Below are 22,950 nucleotides of genomic sequence, written 5' to 3'. Positions count from 1 at the left end.
AGTCCACGAATTCATCTCAAGAAGCATTCTTTCACCTCTCAGGTAATTTCTCTCGAATCCTTTTCATTTCACTGGCACGGTAACCAACCTACAACTCTAGTCAGCTTGACAATCCATCATTCCTATGGCCTTTTGTTGGTCCTTCAGTTTCAGGGTTCAGATTAAATTCAGCCTGGTAAATGAATGAAAGCAATGGGGTCTTTTTATCTCAAGGCTTTACACCTTAGTGAAAACTAGAGGTCTGATAATGTCTGTTTATATACTAATATGCTTCAAGGGGAGTAAAAGTGGTATAAAGTTTTTTATTATTTATATCATGACAGTTATTGTTCATGGTTCATTCAATTTTGATATGATGATCACATAAATCTGTCATCAGATAAATTTTAAATTTTTGGTACTCGTTAATTTAATTATCCATTCCCAACAAAACCCTCAAGTCTCTCTTTTTTCCCCCATCACTTACACAGGATACATGAAATCAGACCAAAACACACATCACACCAATGCATGGATAACTTGAGGCACTTTGTTTAAATAGTAACAATGTATGTAATATATAGGAGGTTTTGGTCTTAATTGCCACCAAAGCAGATATAAAAAGATTTTTCATCATAAGATTACTAATGCCTTCAGAGGAAATTACTGGACACATCAGCCATTGTTGTAATAATAAACAAGCAGAATTTGATGGTAACGTACCTGATGATTAATATAGAGCATTTAAACAAATATGGTATTGGACTAAGTCAAAGGGAAGGTGCGTTGCTCCTCTGATATCTGTGCAATTGAACCCTGGACAGAGCATCACTGAGAGCCTGGTGGACCTGCTTGTTATGCAGGGTGTAGATGACAGGGTTCAGAAGGGGTGTCACTACTGTGTTCACAAGAGCAGCCTCTCTGTTGGTGTCCACTCTGCTTCTCTGCTTTGGCTTCAGGTATATAAATGCACAGCTGCCATACATTAGAGAGAGGACAATGAGATGAGAGGAGCAGGTGGAAAAAGCTCTCTGTCGCTCCCTGGCTGAAGGGAGTCTCACTATGGTGACTACTATATTGCTGTATGCAAAGATGGCGATCAGAAGGGAAGCAAAAAGCACAATTATAGCAAGGGTAAAAAACAGCATCTCAATAGACCTGGTTTCTGAACAGGAGAGATTTGCCAGTGGTCCAAAATCACAGAAAAAGTGAGGAATAATGTTTGGACCACAGTAAAATGACTGGGAAAGCATCACAACTGGACTGGCCATGAAGAGGAAGCCCAAAAATAAAGAGACAGTAACGAGAAGGAAGCACATCCTTGGGCTCATGATGGTTGGATAATGTAGAGGTTTGCAGATGGCCAGATAGCGGTCCAGGGATAACACAGCCATAAGGAAAAAAAGAGTTGCCCCCACGACAAGATAGACGAAGGCCTGTGAGATGCAGGCCATAAAGGGAATCTTTTGCCTCCCTGACAGAATGATGGTGAGGAGCTGGGGGATAACAGTAGTTATAAAACAACACTCCACAAAGGAGAAGGTGCTGAGAAAGAAGTACATGGGCGTCTGCAGTCGGTGGTCCACACAGGTGATGGTAATTATGAGCATGTTGCCCATGAGGGAGGCCAAGTAGGCCAGCAAGTGCAGTAGGAAGAAGAGGATCCTCAGGTGCTCGGCCACAGGGAATCGATCAAAGATAAACTCCAGGACCAAAGTCCCATTCTTTATTTCCTTTGCCATCAGCCATTCCATTTCTTCAGTCTGTTTGTCACTGAGTGTCTTTGCAGAACCATGACTGAAGGTGGAGAACTGTGTGTTCCTAAAACTGTAAATGACATGGGAAGGCAATCATATTTGTAAATAGAACATCCAATGTGTCACTTTGCCCATTGTGAAGCAAAAATGACTGATATTACTATGACTGACTTGTATTACCTGCACCCTAAGATGCTAGCCTGAGAAAAAATGCTTACAGAAATCCAGGTTACACCCTTTTATCTACTTAGTCATGGGACATGTTTCTAGTAAAAGCATATTCACGTCACACAGGTCCAGATAAATACTGCAAAGGAAAACTACAACTTAAAAAATCAGCCTGATCCTGGGAGTGTAGATCAGGGGTAGTGGACCTATCTAACAAGTGTGATATTATGGTTTTAATTCCCACCACACAAAACTGAAGAAAGCAAAACAAGCCAGACAAACCAACATTTCAGTCACAGGAACAAAAGAGATGGCTCAGCAGTTATGGGCATCAGTTATTCATGCAGAGGACCTGGGGTCAGTTCCCAGATTATACATGACAGCTCATTGGAACTCCAGTTCCAGGTTATCTAGATCTCTATTCTGACCTCTGAGAACACCAGACATGCATGTTGTATGCATGCACACAGGCAACCAAAATACATAGTACACATAAAATAGGAAATTCTCAAAAGATTTTCAACCAGAAACCATTCATTACACAAAATACATTCCTTCATCGTAACTTAGTATTTGTTTTTATGTTTGGCCATATTATTATTAAGAAAAAAAATCCTGTAGTTCATAGTCTCATCTGCAGACTTATGAAGAATACTAGATTAGAAGACCCACACAGTTAACTCTAGCTGGGTGGTTAAAGGCTCAGTTATAGCTACTTTAATCTAGAGGCCAAGACAGCAAAAATTCAGACTCCCAGCACCATGTAAAAAGCTGAGAGTGGTGAATTGCAGCTGTTAGTCCAGCATTGGACAGGACAGACAGGCAGGCTCCAGGAGCCCACAGGACACACTAGCCAGTCTACTTGAAGCAAGGAGCCCCACATTCAGGAGGAGACTGTAGCTCATCAAACAGTGATGACTGGGGGTATCCAAAATCAACCTCTGGCTACTACAGGAACATCTGCAGTTAAATACTCTTTCCCTGTAAATGGATAGAGTCCTTGTATGTGACACTTTGTCATTCTGGTTCACTAACATCAATCTCCTAAGACTTAGCTATCTAATTTAGAACAAGCAAATGCTCTCAATCTTGTTATCAGACCTGTAGGGAAACCAGGTTGAAGAAAAACATCACAGCCATTTACAGCCAACAAATGGCAAGATGCTCTGTTCACACTGAGGCCACAGCATTGTCACAAGCAGCTCACAGCACCCGGAACTCTGCCTTCTGCTCTTTTCACTCTAAGGGAAAAAGTCACCACATTGGTCCTGACAGCTGAAGCGTAAGGAAATCCACACCTCCATTGTAATGCTCATAAATTCTCCAGAGGTAAATCCAACATCTGCCCGATATCCTCCAATCAGCTAACAGACTAAGAACTGCATTAAACTAAGCACATCTCAGTGCAAATCTTGAGTGGTAACTATGGAAAAACAACCACACACATTTCCTCATTGTTCTCTGAGAATTGGCAAGTGAATTCGTCTGAAATTCCAAAAAAGAATTCCTGAGTCTCCAGGTCACACACCCTATCCTGAGACCCTTCCTATGCCAGCATCAAAAAGAAACCCTAGTGCTAGGAACATAATACAGTCAGGGTAGAAGGCAGGAGACGCTTCCCTCAATAAACCTACATAGATATGATCTACATTGATAAACTTTCTTTAAAATGCTTTCCAAGGCACTCAAATTTTCTCTCACCATCACCAAAACCAGAGCATGCACAGTCCCAGACTGAGAATACTTACAACACAAGGAGCAGAAGTGAAAGGGACATGAATCTGTTCCAGCATATGTTTAGTAATGGACTGTCTCTTGACACTAATCAGGGGCTACCAGGTCCAGTGGGCAGCACCAAGAGACACTAAGATTCATTAGTGAGTGGAACAAAGCCCTCACACACCTGACACTCTAGGATCCCTCATGATTGGTAACTTAACAATGTTGTGAATGAAATATCACTTGATTAATAATAATAATAGTAATCTTGTATAAATTTTTATTATATCTGATAACAAATAATGATTGGGAAGTACAGTGGTTGCCCTTTCATTTTGGGGGGGATTGACATTTTTCTTTCTTTTTATAATATATGTACACGTTTATTTTTTAATTTTTATTAGATATATTTCTTTACTTATATTTCAAATGTTATCCCCCTTTCCGATTTCCTGTATGTAAGCCCCCATCACCTCCTATCCCTCCCCTGTACGTATTCTCCCAACATCCCTCTTACTGTCCCCCCTACTCCCCTGCATTGGGGGTCCAACCTTGGCAAGACCAAGGGCTTCCCTTTCCACTGGTGCCCCAACAAGGTTATTCTCTGCTACATATGCAGTTGGAGCCCTGGGTCAGTCCGTGTATAGGCTTTCGGGAGTGGTTTAGTCACTGGAAACTCTGGTTGGCTGGCATTGTTGTTCTTATGGGGTTGCAAACTCCTTCAACTCTTTCAATACTTCCTCTAATTCCCCCCAACCAGGTCCTGTTCTCAGTTCATTCTTCTACATGCTGACCTCCAGTTGAACCAGCACCATTTGTTGAAAATGCTATCTTTCTTCCATTGGGTGGTTTTAGCTCCATTGTCAAAGATCAAATGACCATAGGTCATTTCTGGATCTTCAATTCTATTCCACTGATCTATCTGCCTGTCCCTGTACCAATACCATATAATTTTTATGAGTATTGCCCTGTAATACAGCTTGAAATTAGGGATGGTGATTCCCCCAGAAGTTCTTTTATAGTTGAGTATAGTTTTCTCTATCCTTGGTTATTTGTTATTCCAAATGAATTTGCAAATTGCTTTTTCTATCTCTATAAAGAATTGAATAGGAATTTTGATGGGGATTGCATTGAATTTGTAGATTGCTTTTGGCAAAATGTCCATCTTTACTATATTAATCCTGCCATTGCACAAGCATGGGAGATCTTTCCACCTTCTAAGATCTCCTTCAATTTCTTTCTTCGGTGACTTAAAGTTCTTATCATACAGATCTTTCACTTGCTTGGTTAAAGTGGCACCTAGGTATTTTATATTATTTGGGACTATTGTGAAGGGTGTCATTTCCCTAATTTCTTTCTCAGCCTGTTTATCCTTTGAGTAGAAGAAGGCTACTGATTTGTTTGAGTTAATTTTATACCCAGTCACTTTGCTGAAGTTGTTTATCAGGTTAAATAGTTCTCTGGTTGAACTTTTGGAGTCACTTAAGTACACTATCATATTATCTGCAAATAGTGATATTTTGATTTCTTCCCTTCCAATTTGTTTCTCTTTGACCTCCTTTCACTGTCTGATTGCTCTGGCTAGGACTTCGAGTACTATATTGAATAAGTGGGGAGGGAGTGGGCAGCCTTGTTTAGTCCCTGATTTTAGTGGGATTGCTTCAAGTTTTTCTCCATTTAGTTTGATGTTAGCAACTAGTCTGCTGTATATTTCTTTTACTATGTTTAGATATGGGCCTTGATTCCTGATCTTTCCAGAACTTTTATCATAAAGGGGTGTTGAATTTTGTCAAATGCTTTCTCGGCCTCTAATGAAATGATCATGTAGTTTTTATCTTTGAATTTGTTTATATAGTGGATTACACTGATGAATTTTCATATATTAAACCATCCCTGCATCCTTGGGATGAAGACTACTTGATCATGATGGATGATCAATTTGATGTGTTCTTGGATTTGGTTTGCAAGAATTTTTTGAATGTTTTTGCATCAATATTCATAAGGGAAATTGGTCTGAAGTTCTCTTTCTTTGTTGGGTCTTTGTGTGGTTTTGGTATAAGAGTAATTATGGGTTAATATAAGGAATTGACTAGTGCTCTGTCTGTTTCTATTTTGTGGAATAGTTTGGACAGTATTTGTATGAGGCCTTCTATGAAGATCTGATAGAATTCTGCACTGAATCCATCTGGACCTGGGCTCTTTTTAGTTGGAAGATTTTTAATAACTGCTTCTATTTCTTTAGGAGTTATGGGATTGTTTAGATGTTTTCTTGGTTCCTTATTTAACTTTTGTACCTGGTATCTGTCTAGAAAATTGTCCGTTTCCTCCTCATTTTCTTGTTTTGTTGAATGTAATGTTTTGTAGTAAATCTGATGATTTTTTAATTTCTTCAGATTCTGTTGTTATGTCTCCCTTTTCATTTCTGATTCTGTTAATTTTGATACACTCTTTGTGACCTCTGGTTAGTCTGGCTAAGCGTGTATCTATCTTGTTGATTTTCTCAAAGAACCAGCTCCTGGTTTTGTTGATTCTTTGTATAGTCCTTTTCATTTCTTCTTGGTTGATTTCAGCCGAGTTTGATTATTTCCTGCCTTCTACTCCTCTTGGGATTATTTATTTCTTTTTGTTCTAGATCTTTTAGGTGGACTGTAAAGCTACTTATATATACTCTCTCCTGTTTCATTTTGCAGGCACTCAGAGCTATGAGTTTTCCTCTTAGTACTGCTTTCATTGTGTCCCATAAGTTTGGGAATGTTATACCTTCATTTTCATTAAATTCTAAGAAGTCTTTAATTTCTTTCTTTATTTCTTCATTGACCAGGTTATCATTGAGTAGAACATTGTTCAACTTCCAGGTACATGTGTGCTCTTGGACATTATTGTTGTTATTGAAGATCAGTCTCAGTGTGTGGTGATCTGATAGGATGCATGGGATTATTTCTATCTTCTTGTATCTGTTGAAGCCTGTTTTGCCACCAATTATATGGTCAGTTTTGGAGAAGGTTCCATGAGGTGCTTAGAAGAAAGTATATCCTTTTGATTTAAGATGGAATTTTCTATAAATATCTGTTAAATCAATTTGGTTCATAACTTCTGCTAGTTTCTCTATGTCTCTGTATAATTTCTGTTTCCATGATCTGTCCAGTGATGAGAGTGAGGTGTTGAAATCTCCTCCTATTATTGTGTGAGGTGCAATGTGTGCTTTGAGCTTTAGTAAGGTTTCTCTTATGAATGTAGGTGCCCTTGCATTTGGAGCATAGATATTTAGGATTGAGAGTTCATCTTGGTGGATTTTTCCTTTGATAAATATGAAGTGTCCTTCCTTATCTTTTTAAATGACTTTTTGTTGAAAGTCAATTTTATTGGATATTAGAATGGCAACTCCAGCTTGTTTCTTCAGGCCATTTGCTTGAACAGTTGTTTTCCAGCCATTTACTCTGAGTTAGTGTCTGTCTTTGTCTCTGCGGTGTGTTTCCTGCATGCAGCAAAATGTTGGGTCCTCTTTACATATCCAGTCTGCTAGTGTATGTCCTTTTATTGGGAAATTGAGTTCGTTGATGCTGAGAGATATTATGGAATAGTGATTGTTGCTTTCTGTTATTTTCGTTGTTAGAGGTGGAATTATGTTTGTCTCTCTTTTGGTTTCATAGCAAGGAAATTATATTCTTGCTTTCTGTATGGTGTAGTTTCTCTCCTTGTGTTGGAGTTTTCCATCTATTATACTATGTAGGGCTAGATTTGTAGAAAGATATTGTGTAAATTTGGTTTTGTCATGGAATATCTTGGTTTCTCCATCTATATTAATTGAGAGTTTTGCTGGATACAGTAACTTGGCTGGCATTTATGTTCTCTTAAGGTCTGTATGACATCTGTCCAGGATCGTCTGGCTTTCATAACCTCTGGTGAGAAGTCTGGTGTATTCTTTCTTTGTTTTGTGCATTTGGTGTTTTAACTATTATGTGACGGGAGAAATTTCTTTTCTGGTTCAATCTGTGTGGAGTTCTGTAGGCTTCATGTATGTTTATGGGCATCTCTTTCTTTAGGTTAGGGAAGTTTTCTTCTACAATTTTGTTGAATATGTTTACTGACCCTTTCAATTGGGAGTCTTTACTTTCTTCTATACCTATTATCCTTAGATCGGTTCTTGTCATTGTGTCCTGGATTTCCTGTATGTTTTGGGCTAGGAGATTTTTGCATTTCACATTATCTTTGACAGTTGTGTTGATGTTTTCTATGGTATCTTCTGCCCCTGAGATTCTCTCTTCTATCTCTTGTATTCTGTTGGTGATGTTTGTATCTACGGCTCCTTGTCTCTTCCTTAGGTTTTCTATATCCAGGGTTGTCTCCCTTTTTGCTGTCTTTATTGTTTCTATTTCCATTTTCAATTCGTTCACCTGTTTGGTTATATTTTCCTGTAATTCTTTCAGGTTTTTTTGTGTTTCCTCTCTAGGGGCTTCTACTTCTTTACTTGTGTTTTCCTGCATTTCTTTAAGGGAGTTCTTTATGTCTTTATTAAAGTCCTCAATCATTATCAAAAAATGTGATTTTAAATCTTAACCTTGTTTTTCTGGTATGTTTGGATATCCAGTATTTTCTTTAGTGGGAGAACTGGGCTCTGATGATGCCAAGTAGTATTCTTGGTTTCTGTAGCTTAGGTTCCTGTACTTGCCTCTAGGCATTGGGTTATCTCTGGTGTTTGCTTTTCTTGCTGTTTCTGAGAGAGACTTAACTCTGCTGTAGGCCTCTGTGTCAGCACTCTTGTAGAACTTTTTTCCTGTTTTCTTTCATCCTTTTCTTAGAACAGGTGCTCTGATTTCAGGTGTGTCAGTGCTTCTGGAGACTGTCTTCCAGCTCTAGGCGCAGGCAGGAATCAAAGGGTCCTGTTCCTGATTCCCCCTAGGTCCTTGCACCCTGTAGGCACAGTTGGCACGATGCAATTCCCTCTTGGGTCTGGACTGTGGGCAGAGGGTATTCTCTTCTGACTTCTCAGGAGTATCCACATGCCACGAGCTTAGTGAGGTCAGCTACCACAGTGAGCTGTACCCTCTGCTACCAATCATCAATCAAGAAAATGTCCAGTGAGAATAGCTAAGATCAAAAACTCAAGTGACAGCAAATGCTGGCGAGGATGTGGAGAAAGAACACTCCTCCATTGTTGGTGGGATTGCAGACTGGTACAAACATCCTGGAAATCAGTCTGGAGGTTCCTCAGAAAATTGGACATTGAACTACCTGGGGACCCAGCTATACCTCTCTTGGGCATATACCCAAAAGATGCCCTAACATATAACAAAGACACATGCTCCACCATGTTCATAACAGCCTTATTTATAATAGGCAGAAGCTGGAAAGAACCCAGATACCCTTCAACAGAGGAATGGATACAGAAAATGTGGTACATCTACAGAATGGAATACTACTCAGCTATCAAAAACAATGACTTTATGAAATTCATAGGCAAAGGGATGGAACTGGAAAATATTATCCTGAGTGAGGTAACCCAATCACAGAAAAACACACATGGTATGCACTCATTGATAAGTGGCTATTAGCCCAAATCCTCCAATTACCCAAGATGCACAGAACTCATGAAACTCAAGAAGGATGACCAAAATGTGGATGCTTTACTCCTTCTTTAAAAGGGGAACAAGAATACCCTTGGGAGGGGATAGGGAGGCCAAGTTTAGAACAGAGACTGAAGGAATGGCCATTCAGAGCCTGCCCTACATGTGGCCCATACATATACAGCCACCCAATTAGACAAGATGGATGAAACAAAGAAGTGCAGGCTGACAGGAACCAGATATAGATCTGTCCTGAGAGACACAGCCAAAATACAGCAAATACATAGGCGAATGCCATCATTATACCACTGAAATGAGAACAGGACCCCCGTTGAAGGAATCAGAGAAAGGACTGAAAGAGCTGAAGGGGCTTGAGACCCCATATGAACAACAATGCCAACAATCAGAGCTTCCAGGGACTAAGCCACTACCCAAAGACTATACATGGACTGACCCTGGACTCTGACCTCATAGGTAGCAATGAATATCCTAGTAAGAGCACCAGTGGAAGGGGAAGCCCTTGACCCTGCCAAGGCTGGACCCCCCAGTGATCGGGATTTTTGTGGAGAGGGCGGTAATGGGGGGAGGATGGGGAGGGGAATACCCACATAGAAGGGGAGGGGGAGGAGTTATGGGGATTTTGGCCTGGAAGCCAGGAAAGGGAATAACATTTGAAATGTAAATAAGAAATACCCAATTTTATGAAGATGGGAAAAATTTTTTAAAAAAGGATTGAAAAAAATCATCTATTTCATCTTAATTTTCCAGTTTTGTTGAGTAAAGGCTTTTGTAGTAGGATCTGATGATGTTTTGAGTTTCTACAGTTTGTGTTGTTATGTCTCTCTTTTCAATTCTAATTTCTTAATTTGGATACTGTCACTGTGCCCTCTGGTTAGCCTGGGTAAGGGTTTATTTATCTTGCTGATTTTCTCAAAGAACCAGTCCTGGGTTTTGTTGATTCTTTATATAGTTCTCTTTTATTCTATTTGGTTGATTTCAGTCCCGAGTTTTATTATTTCCTGACATCTACTGCTTTTTTTTTTTTTTTCGGAGCTGGGGACCGAACCCAGGGCCTTGCGCTTGCTAAGCAAGCGCTCTACCACTGAGCTAAATCCCCAACCGACATCTACTGCTCTTGAGTATATTTGCCTCTTTCTATTCTTGAGCTTTCAGGTGTGCTTTTAATCTGCTACTGTATAATATCTCCAATTTCTTTATGGAGACACTCAGAGCTCTAAGTTTTCCTCTTAGTTTTGCTTTCATTGTGTCCCATAAGTTTGGGTATGTTCTGCCTTCATTGTCATTAAATTCTAAAAAGGCTTTAACTTCTTTCTTTATTTCTTCTATGACCAAGTTTTCATTGAGTAAAGAGCTTTTCAGCTTCCATGTGTATGTGGGCTCTCTGTTGTTCTTGAAGGCCAGCCGTAGTCTATGGTGGTCTGATAGGATGCATGGAATCATTTCAATCTTCTTGTATCTGTTGAAGCTTGTTTTTGTTAACTATATCATCAATTTTGGAGAAAGTATCATAAGGTGCTGAGAAGATATAATCTATTGTTTTAGGATGAAATGTTATGTAGGTATCTATTAAATCCATTCAGTTCATAACTTCTGTTAGTTTCACTGTGTTTCTAGTTAGTTTCTCTTTCCATGATGTCCATTTGTGATAGTGGGCATTGAACTCTCCCACTATTATTGTGTGAGGTTGAATATTTGATTTCAGCGTTAGTAACTTTTCTTTTTCAAATGTGGGTGCCCTTGTTTTGGAGCATAGATGTTCATAATTGAGAGTGCATCTTGGTGAATATTTCCTCTGATGAGTGTTGTGCCCTTCTCCAAAATTTTGATAACATTTGATTGAACATCTATTTTATTGGAAAATAGTATGACTTGTTTTTTGGGACCATGTGCTTTGAAAAATTTTCCAGCCTTTTACTTTGGGGTAGGATCTGACTTTGTCACTGAGGAGTGTTTCCTGTACGTAGCAAAATGCAGGGTCCTGTTCATGTATCCAGTCTGGTAGCCTATGTAGTTTTATTGGAGAATGGAGTCCATTGATGTTGAGAAGTATTAAGGACCAATGATGGTTTCTTAGTACTATTTTTGTTGTTAGAGGTACAAGTATGTTTGTATGGTTCACTTCTTTTGGGTTTGTTATGTGAAGATTATTTTCTTATTTTTTCTTTTTCTTTTTTTTAAGTTGTATTTCTTGTTTATTTTTTTTATTAACTTGAGTATTTCTTATTTACATTTCGAGTGTTATTCCCTTTCCCAGTTTCCAGGCAAACATCCCCCTAATCCCTCCCTCTCCCCTTCTTTATGGGTGTTCCCCTCCCCATCCTCACCCCATTGCCGCCCTCCCCCCCAACAATCACATTCACTGGGGGTTCAGTCTTAGCAGGACCAAGGGCTTCCCCTTCCACTGGTGATCTTACTAGGATATTCATTGCTACCTATGAGGTCAGAGTCCAGGGTCAGTCCGTGTATAGTCTTTAGGTAGTGGCTTAGTCCCTGGAAGCTCTGGTTGCTTGGCATTGTTGTTCATAAGGGGTCTCCAACCCCTTCAAGCTCTTCCAGTTCTTTCTCTGATTCCTTCAACGGGGGTCCTGTTCTCATTTCAGTGGTTTGCTGCTGGCATTCGCCTCTGTATTTGCTGTATTCTGGCTGTGTCTCTCGGGAGAGATCTACATCTGACTCCTGTCTGCCTGCACTTCTTTGCTTCATCCATCTTGTCTAATTGGGTGGCTGTATATGTATGGGCCACATGTGGGGCAGGCTCTGAATGGGTGTTCCTTCTGTGTCTGTTTTAATCTTTGCCTCTCTCTTCCCTGCCAAGGGTATTCTTGTTCCCCTTTTAAAGAAGGAGTGAAGCATTCACATTTTGATCATCCGTCTTGAGTTTCATTTGTTCTGTGCATCTAGGGTAATTCAAGCATTTGGGCTAATAGCCACTTATCAATGAGTGCATACCATGTGTGTTTTTCTGTGATTGGGTTACCTCACTCAGGATGATATTTTCCAGTTCCAACCATTTGTTTCTTGTTTTTTCATGTGTGTAGTTTCACTCTTTGTGTTAAAGGTTTCCTTCTATTATCCTGGCAGGGCAGGATTAGTGGAAAGATAGTTTAAATTAGGTTTTGTTATGGAATATCTTGGTTTCTTCATCATGGTAATTTAGTGTTTTGCTAGGTATAATAGCTTGGACTGACATTTTTGTCCCCTTATGGTCTGTAGCAATTTGCCCATGATCTGGCTTTTAGAGTCTCTGTTGAGAAGTCTAGTGTAATTCTGATAGGTCTTCTTTCATATGTTATTTGACATTTTACCTTACAGCTTTTAATATTTTACTTTGTTCTATGCATTAGGTTTTTTCATTATCATGTGATGGGAGGAATTTTTCTGTTCTAATCTATTTGATGTTCTATAGACTTCCTGTATGTTTATGGGCATCACTTTCTTTAAGTTAGGGAAGTTTTTTTTTTTTCAATTATATTGTTGAGGATGTTTATTGGCCCTTTGATTTGGCAATCTTCCCACTCTTCTATACCTATTATTCTTAGGTTTGGTATTTTCTTTGTGTCCTGGATTTCTTTAATCTTTTGAAAGAGGAGATTTTTGATTCTTATATTTTCTTTGACTGTTTTGTCAATATCTTCTATGTTATCTTCTAAGCCTAAGCTTCTCCCATCTATCTCTTGTATTCTGTTGACTATGCTTGCATCTATGAGTCCTCCTCTCTTTCCGATGTTTTTCATCTCCATGGTTGTCTCCCTTTGTGTTTTATCAAATGTTTCTATTTCTATTTTAGGTACTGTATGATTTTGTTCAATTCCATCACCTGTTTGATCATGCGTTCCTCTATTTCTTTAAGAGATTCATTTGTTTCCTGTTTAAACACTCCTACTTGTGTTCTCCTGTATTTCTTTAAGGGAGTTATTTATGTCCTTCTGAAAGTCCTCTATCATCTTCATGTGATGGGATTTAGATCTGAATCTTGCTTTTCAGGTGTGTTGGTGTATCCAGGGTTTGCTGTGGTGGGAGAGTGGTGTTCTGATGTTGCCTAGTAGTAGTAGTTTTTGGTTTTTTTTTTTTTTGTTTTTTTTTTTCAATTGGTAGGACCTGACATTGTTTCTTTTTTTTTTTTATTTTTTTATTATCTTGAGTATTTCTTATATACATTTCAAGTGTTATTCCCTTTCCCGGTTTCCGGACAGACATCACCCTCCCCCCTCCCCTTCCTTGTGGGTGTTCCCCTCCCAAACCTCCCCCCATTGCCACCCTCCTCGCATAGTCTAGTTCACTGGGGGTTCAGTCTTAGCAGGACCCAGGGCTTCCCCTTCCACTGGTGCTCTTACTAGGATATTCATTGCTACCTATGGGGACAGAGTCCAGGGTCAGTCCATGTATAGTCTTTAGGTAGTGGCTTAGTCCCTGGAAGCTCTGGTTGCTTGACATTGTTGTACTTTTGGGGTCTCGAGCACCTTCAAGCTCTTCCAGTTCTTTCTCTGATTCCTTCAACGGGGGACCTATTCTCAGTTCAGTGGTTTGCTGCTGGCATTCGCCTCTGTATTTGCTGTATTCTGGCTGTGTCTCTCAGGAGCGATCTACATCCGGCTCCTGTCGGTCTGCACTTCTTTGCTTCATCCATCTTGTCTAATTGGGTGGCTGTATATGTATGGGCCACCTGTGGGGCAGGCTCTGAATGGGTGTTCCTTCAGTCTCTGTTTTAATCTTTGCCTCTCCCTTCCCTGCCAAGGGTATTCTTTTTCCTCATTTAAAGAAGGAGTGAAGCATTCACATTTTGATCATCCGTCTTGAGTTTCCTTTGTTCTAGGGATCTAGGGTAATTCAAGCATTTGGGCTAATAGCCACTTATCAATGAGTGCATACCATGTATGTCTTTCTGTGAGTGGGTTAGCTCACTCAGGATGATATTTTCCAGTTCCAACCATTTGCCTACGAATTTCATAAACTCGTTGTTTTTGATAGCTGAGTAATATTCCATTGTGTAGATGTACCACATTTTCTGTATCCATTCCTCTGTTGAAGGGCATCTGGGTTCTTTCCAGTTTCTGGCTATTATAAATAAGGCTGCGATGAACATATGTTCTTCCACTTCCCTCTCTGATTATTCCTGCTGTTGATTGGTCTTACTGTCTCTTACTGGACCCTGTCCTTCCTGTGAGCCTGTGATGCTGGGTGTATCATAACTCCTGGGGACTCAAGTTATTTCTGGGTGTGCATGGTTTGTGGGGAGGTTGCAGCACAATCTCTGCTGTGTGCAGAGTTGCAAACCAGAAGGAACGTGTACTTCTGCCTTATGGGGGTTCCTGCATCCCTTGAGTCCCAGGGGTACCAGTTAGGCCAGGTATTAGGGCTGGATTGGGGCTTCAACTGTGATCCAGGATGGGTCAGAACTCCTGAGTGTCAAGCTGACTCTGGATGTGGGAACAAGAAAGGCGATCACCATAATATTGTTGTTATGAGACAAAGGTTAGATGAAGGTAGCTAACACCACATATGCCTGTCCCCATGCATTCAATAGACTAAGGCAGTAGGATTAGAATAAGTTTGAGGCAAGCCTGGAATTCACAATGAACCCCATGCCAGAGAGAACTGAAGAGGTATAGCACAACTTGATTTATTTTTTTTAAAGTCACATAGAGAATCAGATCCCTGAACTGTTGTTGTAAAATTATAAAAAATGAAAACTGTCTTTTATCCCCCACTAGATCTGGCACTGCAGTGCCCTGAGATAACTGATTGATATCTTAATCTCAGTGCAAAGCCTCTCACCCGCTTTCCTCCATCCCATATCACACTGCTGAAGGCCTCTCTCAGAGCCTGGCAGCAATCTCTCTACCTATCTAGTTCCCAAGGCAGGTTTCCATGCCAGAAACACACATCCCAACTCCATGGCAGCCCAGACCAATCGCCCCACACTCCCTTACACTTAAATCTACACAAGAAAGAACACACAACACCCTAACCTTAACTCCAATTGATAATTGGAAACTTAAACATTCAAAGCCAGACACATCCATCCCTTAAGAATACTCTTAACAACCTGTAAAGGTGCAGCGTGGAACCTTAACATCAGTTTCCATGTTGTCTCCACCAGGGCTTGTCTCTCTCTGTCCCTCCTGACTCTTCTTCCTCTTTCCATTCCAGTCTCCTCCCCTTCCCTCAAACTTGTCTCCCACCCATCCTTCCTTCTCATCCAATGACAGGCCTCCTCATTCTACCTTGTACCTGACTCACCTGTGACATCATCCCACACTATGTAACTATGTAAGCCAGACTTCTCTAGAGAAATACAAGTAATAGAATGATCACATGTTACAAAGAGAATTCTCTGGCTTGGCTTATACAATGTGAGTGTGTGGTCCAGCAATGTCTGGCTGCACACTGTATAGGCTGAGAACCCAGTTCTCGGTCACCAGGCATGCTGCCTTTCAAGTTCAAATCTGCTGCTGGAACCATGGATGATTCCTGGAGACATGTTGGTCTTCAGTCCACACTGGAAAGCTGATAAGGCTGAATTCTGAGTCTAGTCTCTTGTTTAATGACATGAAGAAACAGCTTGGGTATATATGCAAAGTTGCCACAACACGGCACAGTGTCAGGTGCTCTACTATATCTATACTGGCCTTATCTGGGATAGCCAGAAGCTGGAAACAACTCAGGTGACCAACATTAGAAGAATGGATACCAAAATTGTGGTTCATTTACAAAATGGAATACTACTCGGCTGTTAAGAACAAGGACATTATGAATTTCCAAGCAAATGGATGTAATTAGAAAATATCATTCTGAGTGAGATAATTCAGCCCCCAAAGGACATGTATGATATGTATTCACTAATAAGTGAATATTAGCCAATAAAGTACAGAATACCCAGGATACAATCCACAGAACTCAGGAAGGTTAACAAGCCATTGGGTTAAGCTAGGATGACTAAATCTTAATTGGGAAGGAGGAGAATGCAATCATGTGGGGAGCAGTTAGACAAAGGGTCCTGGGTGGGAGAGGGGACAGGGAGGGAAAGGGGCAAACATGATCAAGTACTGGATATGAGAGAGGAACAGGACTGAAGCCCTGAGGGCCAGCAGAAAGAATGCAAACAGGCAACCTGAGGAGGTAGGAGTGAGGGGACCCATGAGAATGTACTGGAGACCTTGGAGGTGAGAGACTCTCAGGACTCAAAGGGAGGGACCTTGGATGAAGTGCTGTACAGTGGGGAGGGAGAACTTCTAGAGTCCAGCTCCTGGGAGGGGCAGCACATCAAATGGAAGAATAGGGTTTCCATCCCATAGTCAAAGGTCTGACCCAGGATTGTTCCTGTCTAAAGGAATTTCAGGGACAAATGTAGAGAAGAGCCAGAGACAAAGGAGGTCCAGTGAGAGACCCAAATTGGGATCAAGCTCAAGGGGAGGTCCCAGGGTCTGACACTGTGCTGATGCTGTGGTGTGCTTGCAGACAGCAGACTAGCATGGCTGCCCTTGGAGAGGCTCAACAAGCAGCTGAAAGAGTCAGAGGCAGGTTCAAGCACCCAGTCAATGGATGGGAGCCAGGGACGACTATGATTGAATTCAGGACAAGTTTGAAGAATCTGGGGAGGAGGGAGTTCCCATGGGAAGACTAGGAGTCTCAAATGACCTGGACCCCAAGATCTCTCAGACACTGAGCCACCAACCAGGCACCACACAACAGTTTATTTGAGGCCCCTGACAAATACACAGACACATACATATATGAAAAGTGTCTAAATGGAGGTACCTTATAATGAGGAAATTGCAAATTACACCCCTGCTAGATACCTTGGTAGCAAATAAAATTCATGGTACTGAGATGAACGATTCCCCATTTGAGATATTTCCCGGTAGAGTCCCATAAACCACTAATATTACTGGCTATTGTCCTTGCTCTTTGTTACCCTACATAAGATCATTGTAAGACCTTATTCTTGCAAATTCTCCCTACCTGAGTCACGGAACATGGAGAAATCAAGTCGTTACTCACCTGGAAGCTTCAGCCCTTCAGTCTGGCTTTCCTAGTGGTAAAAGTTGCTATTGACATTACCAGAGGAGGAAAGTGATCATGAGTGAACTGTGAACTGTGAGAACTACAATGAGGACTGGCTTGGCAAAATTAGCCCAGTGGAGCAATTGTGACTCAAGTGTCATGGCAGTCCCTGTCTGGTTTGATTTAGAACCTTCTCCACAAAGTAGAAGCCAAGAGAGAGAGAAGATAGAGTCTGGCATTACTATCCTCTGTGGAGCAGAACCTACTACTATTATTTGGATGCATGAATATTTAAGATAATTCCTAATGGTTTATTATTATACCAATTGCATTTCTCGGTGATCTATTGTTGTGCAGAGGCAACTTTTCTAAAGGCATTTAATTGAGGCTTGCTTATATTTTCAGAAGTTTAATTCATTGATGTCATAGTGGGGAGCATGACAGCATCCAGGCAGATGTGGTGATGGAGAAGGAGCTAAAAATTCTACATCCAGACCAGAATCAGCAAAGAGAGAGAATGGTCTTGGCTTGGGCTTCTGAGACCTCAACGCACACCCTCAGTGAAACAGTTTCTCCAACCAAGTCATACCTAGTCTTACAAGCCCACACCTCTTTTTTTTGCATAAAAATGTCACATAGCATTTAATGATTGCAAACATATTTATTACAATTTACAGATTAGTTAATAATTATATACAAATGTAATCTGAGCTATAAAGCCTACATTAGTTACATGTAAAATGACTAATCTGAAGCCAACTCAAAAAATCTCAGTCCAAAAAAAAAAAAAAACAAAACTCATTCCATCTCTACTTTTCTTAAATTATAAAAAATAAAATCTGACGGTTTTGATTTCAAGTTAGGGTTGCCACATTTCAGCACTCAGAAGTGTGGGTCCCCACCTGTACAGAGCCTCACATGCTACACAGATCTCTAAAGCACCACTGTAAGACCTGCATGTGTAAAGTATTCAGCTAGAACCGCCATGCCTGCCTTGCCTTGAGGTGTTCTTTCCCTGGGATTGGATGACAATGACAGTAACTTTGTTTTTCTCCTTCAGTCAATTTATAAAAACCCTTCTGTCTTTGCCACCATTTGTTCTGCAGGCATGGTTATTTTAACCAGTCATTTATTCATTTGACAGTGAAGGTGTAAACTGGAACGATTTTCAAACATCTCAAACACATCGTCAATGTATAGATATCCCGTCCCTTGCAAATATTCAGGTGCTAGGGTCTCAGAAACAAAAACAACCTAATCCTCTGAAATCAGTGTTAAGCTGCACTCTGGTTTTAAAAGAAATGTCTACGCATTGTCACAGTTTTTCTTCCTAAAGTCAACACGCCTGCTTTCCAAACAACACAGCTTCTGTGGCCCATTTCCATAGCACTAAACCAGACTGTGCAACGCCCTCTCTGGAGTTCACAAAAGGCAGGTGCACAAAGTCCACAGAAATGAGGGTTCTCGAAAATAAGCCCAAGGTTTCTGGTACTGCACTCCTCCTACTGTGTGTGGATTAACACCTGACACCACTGAGGCAGACCTTAGAGCACATCAGACAGAATAACCAGGAGATTGTAAACTGAGGTAGTTACCCAGCCAGTTCTTGTGAGAAAAGCTCATCCTCACGACCAATCCAGAGCGCCTCTCTTTAGTGCACGTTTAGTCCCAGGGTAAGGACTGGGACTAAAGAGCTGCCATGCACAGGAGGTGAAGCTACCTGAACAAGCACGCCCAAGCCACACACTCTATTCAAAAGCAAGCTTCGGGGAGGACACTAAGACTTTGTGACTGTTCTATCTGTATTTCTGCTCTGCTTCTCTCTATCTAAGGTAGAACACAATGGACCTGGATTTGACCTTTGTATTTGACATTTCATACTTGCAAACTCAGAACTGCACAATCCAAGTTTACAGGGTCACCAAGACAGGTTTGAAAAGTGCCCGTGCTGAGGCAGGGTATAAGTAACACTGGTTTTAAGATACATAAAACAGATTTCTGAGATGTCTCCTAGATACCCCCTAGAAAAATTCTAGGCTTCTAAGTTTAAAAACTAAAAGTCTACAATGCAATGATCACTTCCCAGAATGCTTTACAATCTTTGCCCATTCTTGAGAGCTACGAAAGCCAGTCAACTGGAGCTACAACACACAGGTGCCTTCTAAATGGCGTTGCACAGGAACCAAATATACTACATGTTAAAGTTTGGCAGCCTAGCTGGGCGACACTGCGTGTGCCTTTAAGAAGCAAACACGGCTTTCCCAGTCTAGAAAGTACTGTATTTGTGGGTTTGTGGCAGTCCTTGGAAATATCGTAAATAGACCTAGATATAGAAAAAAATCAAATCTGGATGTATGGTGCATGCCATGTGCAATCCAGAGGACAAGAGGATCTCTCCAAGTCATCCTTGGCTAAGTAATGAGTTCAAGGCCAGCCTAGACTACCAAAACATAAACAAACAAACCAAAAACCAACACAAGTATAGCGCCACACTCAGGAGGTTGAAGCAGGAAGACTGCCATAAGCAAGGTCACAGTGAGACCCTGCTTCAATCCCCCGCTTCAAAATATAAAACAGACACACAAATATATGAAAACAAACACATAAAACCCATTGATTTTAGTATAGAAAAAGCACACAAGAACTCAGTTTTTAGATGAGTATGCATAATCTGAGATAGGACTGAATATGAGGCTTGAAGCTTATAGTTATCCAAGACTGTTTTTCTCTCTTCTTGCAGTACTGGAGACTGACCCCAGGGCCTTCACATGTAGGCAGGGCCCTCTGCTGCTGAGCTATATCCCCAGCCTCCGTTCCATTCTGAGCTCAAAACGAAAAGGTCTCACTAAACGCCCCACGCTGGCCTTGAGCTCCCTGAGTTCCAGGCAGACCTGGTACTGTCTCTCCTCCTGCCTCTGTCTCCACAGTAGCCTGTGTTCTGTTCTGCTTGTCCTCTAGGACTCACCACATAGCCCGGCTGGCCTGACCAGCCTCTGCCTCCAGAAGAAATATTTTGAAAGTGCAGAATTAAACTCAAAGGGCCCCTCTCACCCCAGGTTAGCAGAAGATGTTTAAAAACACTTCCAGCTGGGCATGGTGGCACAGGAAACAAAGGCAAAAGGATCCCGATTTCAAGGCCAACCTTGTCTACATACATAGACCTAGGCCAACAATGCAGTGAGACCCTCTCAAAAAAAAAAAAAAACCCACATCCAGCTATATAGGAAAAGAAAGGATTAAAGATTAGAGATCCTTCATTATTAGAGTTGTGTGTGTTTCTAATGAGACACATTATCCAAAAATAACTAAACTACATCACTAGAAACAAGTCGTTTCTTTAAAACCATGTCCAAGGACAGCTGCCAGTGTTTGTCTATAAGAGAAACCTCTCAAGTAAGAGATGGAGTGGGTGAGGGCTGCAGGCTGCTCCCTCTGCTTAGCACTGCTGTACAACAGGAAGTCCTTTGAAACACGGTCTTGCAGTCTACTAAACACTCTTTGTGCTCAAACGTCAAGCAGTAACCAATGGCAACTTCTGTTTCCTGAATTCGTTTCTGGAACTTGCATCCATCCCTTGCAAATTCTTCCCATAATCCTTTGCGACCCTCATCACCACTTATATAATACTCAGTAACTTCTTCAAGGAAGGTTATCTTTTTTCTCTTGATATGGGTGTATCTTTCACCAAAAAGAGCCTCACCCAGCCCACAGCCCTACAATTATCTTCTTGGCTCTCTAATTAAGTTTCTTGTGCCTTACAAGAAAGTAAGGTCTGATGCCCAGACAAGACCACTGTGGCCCCAGAGGATGCCTTCGAGTCCTCACAGCCTTTCCAGCTCTTCCCTAACGTTTGGAAAGGAGCCTTAAAATTTAAAAGGTTGTAGGGGTCCTCAGAATTACAGAGAGAGTTCCACAATCTATGATTTTCTGCTTCCTCTGCACTAGGTTCCCAGTCATCCTCCTCCCCAGAACTCTGGTCAGGGGTCTCGGGAAGGAGTGTGGCCTGAGACCTCCCTACATCCGGGTTGCCAGACCAGGACTTCTCTGAATCAGATGGGTCTCTGGGGGCAATTCTGGCAGCAGTCTGAATCGTGGCTGTAAAGTGTTGGGGGTTGTAAGGATCTACACTGTAGAAAGAGTTCCAAAGGTGAAGCCCTTCGGAGTCTTGTTCCCTGTCTGATTCAGACAGGGAGCCATCACTATCAAAACCATCATACTCAGGTTCCTCATCCCAATCCTCACTTTCAGAAACGGAGCTGGTGTCCAAGTCACTGGAGGCTCCTCCCAAAATATAATCTATCAGTTTGTTGGTACAAGCTGGTCTGGGAGAAACAGGAAGGTTTCCCCCTATGTCTGAGTAGTCAATTACATTAGTGTGGTCCTCTTCACATTCTTTTTGCACACTTAACTCACAAGACAGACTGCTTCCCTGGGGGCTCTGTGAAACTTCCTCAACCACCAATTCTACTTTTTTCTCAGTGGGCTGCGGGCTGGCTCCAGCAGGGGACATAGCCTGTGCTACCTTATCTGTGCAATGTTGCGGGTCCATCCGGAGAAGGCAGTGCTCCTCCTCCAAGCTATGATAGCCATTGTCTTGGTCAGGGGTTGGTAACTCTTGCCTCTGAAGGAATTCTAGCCGTTTCATCCGAATGTGGTGGATTTCCGGCAGGCCTTCTGTAGAGAGGGCTGGACACCTCCGCCAGGCAGTTGCCGACATCTCAGCACGCAGCGGCTGGAGTGACAACCACCTTCAGAAAGGTAACAGCTCTCTGGGGATAGCGCTCGGAAATCCACAAGTTGGCCACCTCAGATGCTGTTCTGACAGCGCAGCTCTAACTGGGGAAGGCAGTCCAGGTAGGAAGGGTTCAGGAGATAGGAAACTACCTTGAAATTGCCCAAGCTCTGAGTGCTCAGAGGCCCAGAGGATGAAGAGCCAAGTTCTTGGTGGGAGACTAGATCGGTTTGAAGAGGACGGGGCAGCAACTCCACTCCCCACAGCTGCTGCTCCATGAGGAAAGTGTGCGCTGTAGAGTCTAAAGCTCTTTCCTGGGCCTTGAGTTCAATTCCAGGTCTGAGGACGAGCACTGCCACTGGAGTCCGTCCTCTAGCCGATCAAGAGAACTGACAGCCAAGTCTTCCGAAGAAAAATCCAGCCGCAGAGAACTCAAAGATTTCTGCAACGTGGGAGCGGCTGATTTCCTCCGGTCCTCTCAAAGCTCGCAGGGAGCTGTAACTTGCTGAAAAGTATAGCCATCTGGTCAGAATCATGCCACCGAAAAGCTGACTCCAAATAAGCAGCTTCTGGAGCAAGCTAGGGAGAGCAAGGAACTGGGAATGCAATTTGGTCCAGTACCTGGTCTGAGGCTCGGACCAGGCAGAGTCCTCGAGATTTGGTTGAGAAGAAGGTTTCGGGAACTCAGAAGTGCAGGCGTGTGATCGCCCTAAGGAAGGGCAGCATAATCAGGAGCCCATCCGAGAGGTAGGCGGCTTTGAGCCCTGTGTGTTCCCGTCTCCATCTCCTTTCCTTGGCAACTTCACGGGCAGGAGTACGGAGCTCAGCGGCATCAGAGCGAAGCCCACACCTCTTAATAGTGTCACTCCCTGGTAGGAAAGCATTAAAATTGATATGTCTACAACTTTATGGGCCTCTGAAGGGCATTCTTATTCAAACCAACACCCCCCCCCCCACAGTTTAGTGCATCTTTTAACCCTCAACAAAGAATATTCTTCTTTCAATA

At 41.8% G+C, this 22,950-nt stretch overlaps 1 protein-coding gene and 1 pseudogene across 2 annotated transcripts; both read right to left on the bottom strand.

Annotated features, from left to right (window-relative positions):
• Window positions 1-434: 434 nt before the first annotated feature.
• Window positions 435-3,339, bottom strand: Or6d12c (olfactory receptor family 6 subfamily D member 12C). 2 transcript variants are annotated; one of them, XM_063286406.1, is made up of 2 exons: window positions 3,203-3,339; window positions 435-1,806 (listed from the first exon to the last, which is right to left on the bottom strand). In XM_063286406.1, exon 2 carries the CDS (start codon window positions 1,731-1,733, stop codon window positions 750-752), a length of 984 nt encoding a protein of 327 aa, XP_063142476.1. In that variant the 5' UTR covers window positions 1,734-1,806; window positions 3,203-3,339; the 3' UTR covers window positions 435-749. The 2 variants fall into 2 exon arrangements, with proteins under 2 accessions (XP_063142476.1, NP_001000901.1); NM_001000901.1 differs by lacking the exon at window positions 3,203-3,339 and having other exon boundaries at window positions 750-1,733.
• Window positions 3,340-18,228: 14,889 nt separating this feature from the next.
• Ppp1r15b-ps1 (protein phosphatase 1, regulatory subunit 15B, pseudogene 1) lies at window positions 18,229-22,728 on the bottom strand (annotated as a pseudogene).
• Window positions 22,729-22,950: the final 222 nt, after the last annotated feature.

Source organism: Rattus norvegicus, chromosome 4 (genome assembly GCF_036323735.1).
Source record: "Rattus norvegicus strain BN/NHsdMcwi chromosome 4, GRCr8, whole genome shotgun sequence".
Classification (NCBI taxonomy): domain Eukaryota; kingdom Metazoa; phylum Chordata; class Mammalia; order Rodentia; family Muridae; genus Rattus; species Rattus norvegicus.
Note: the sequence above shows the minus strand (reverse complement) of the source record. Positions and strands in the feature narration are given on the sequence as shown.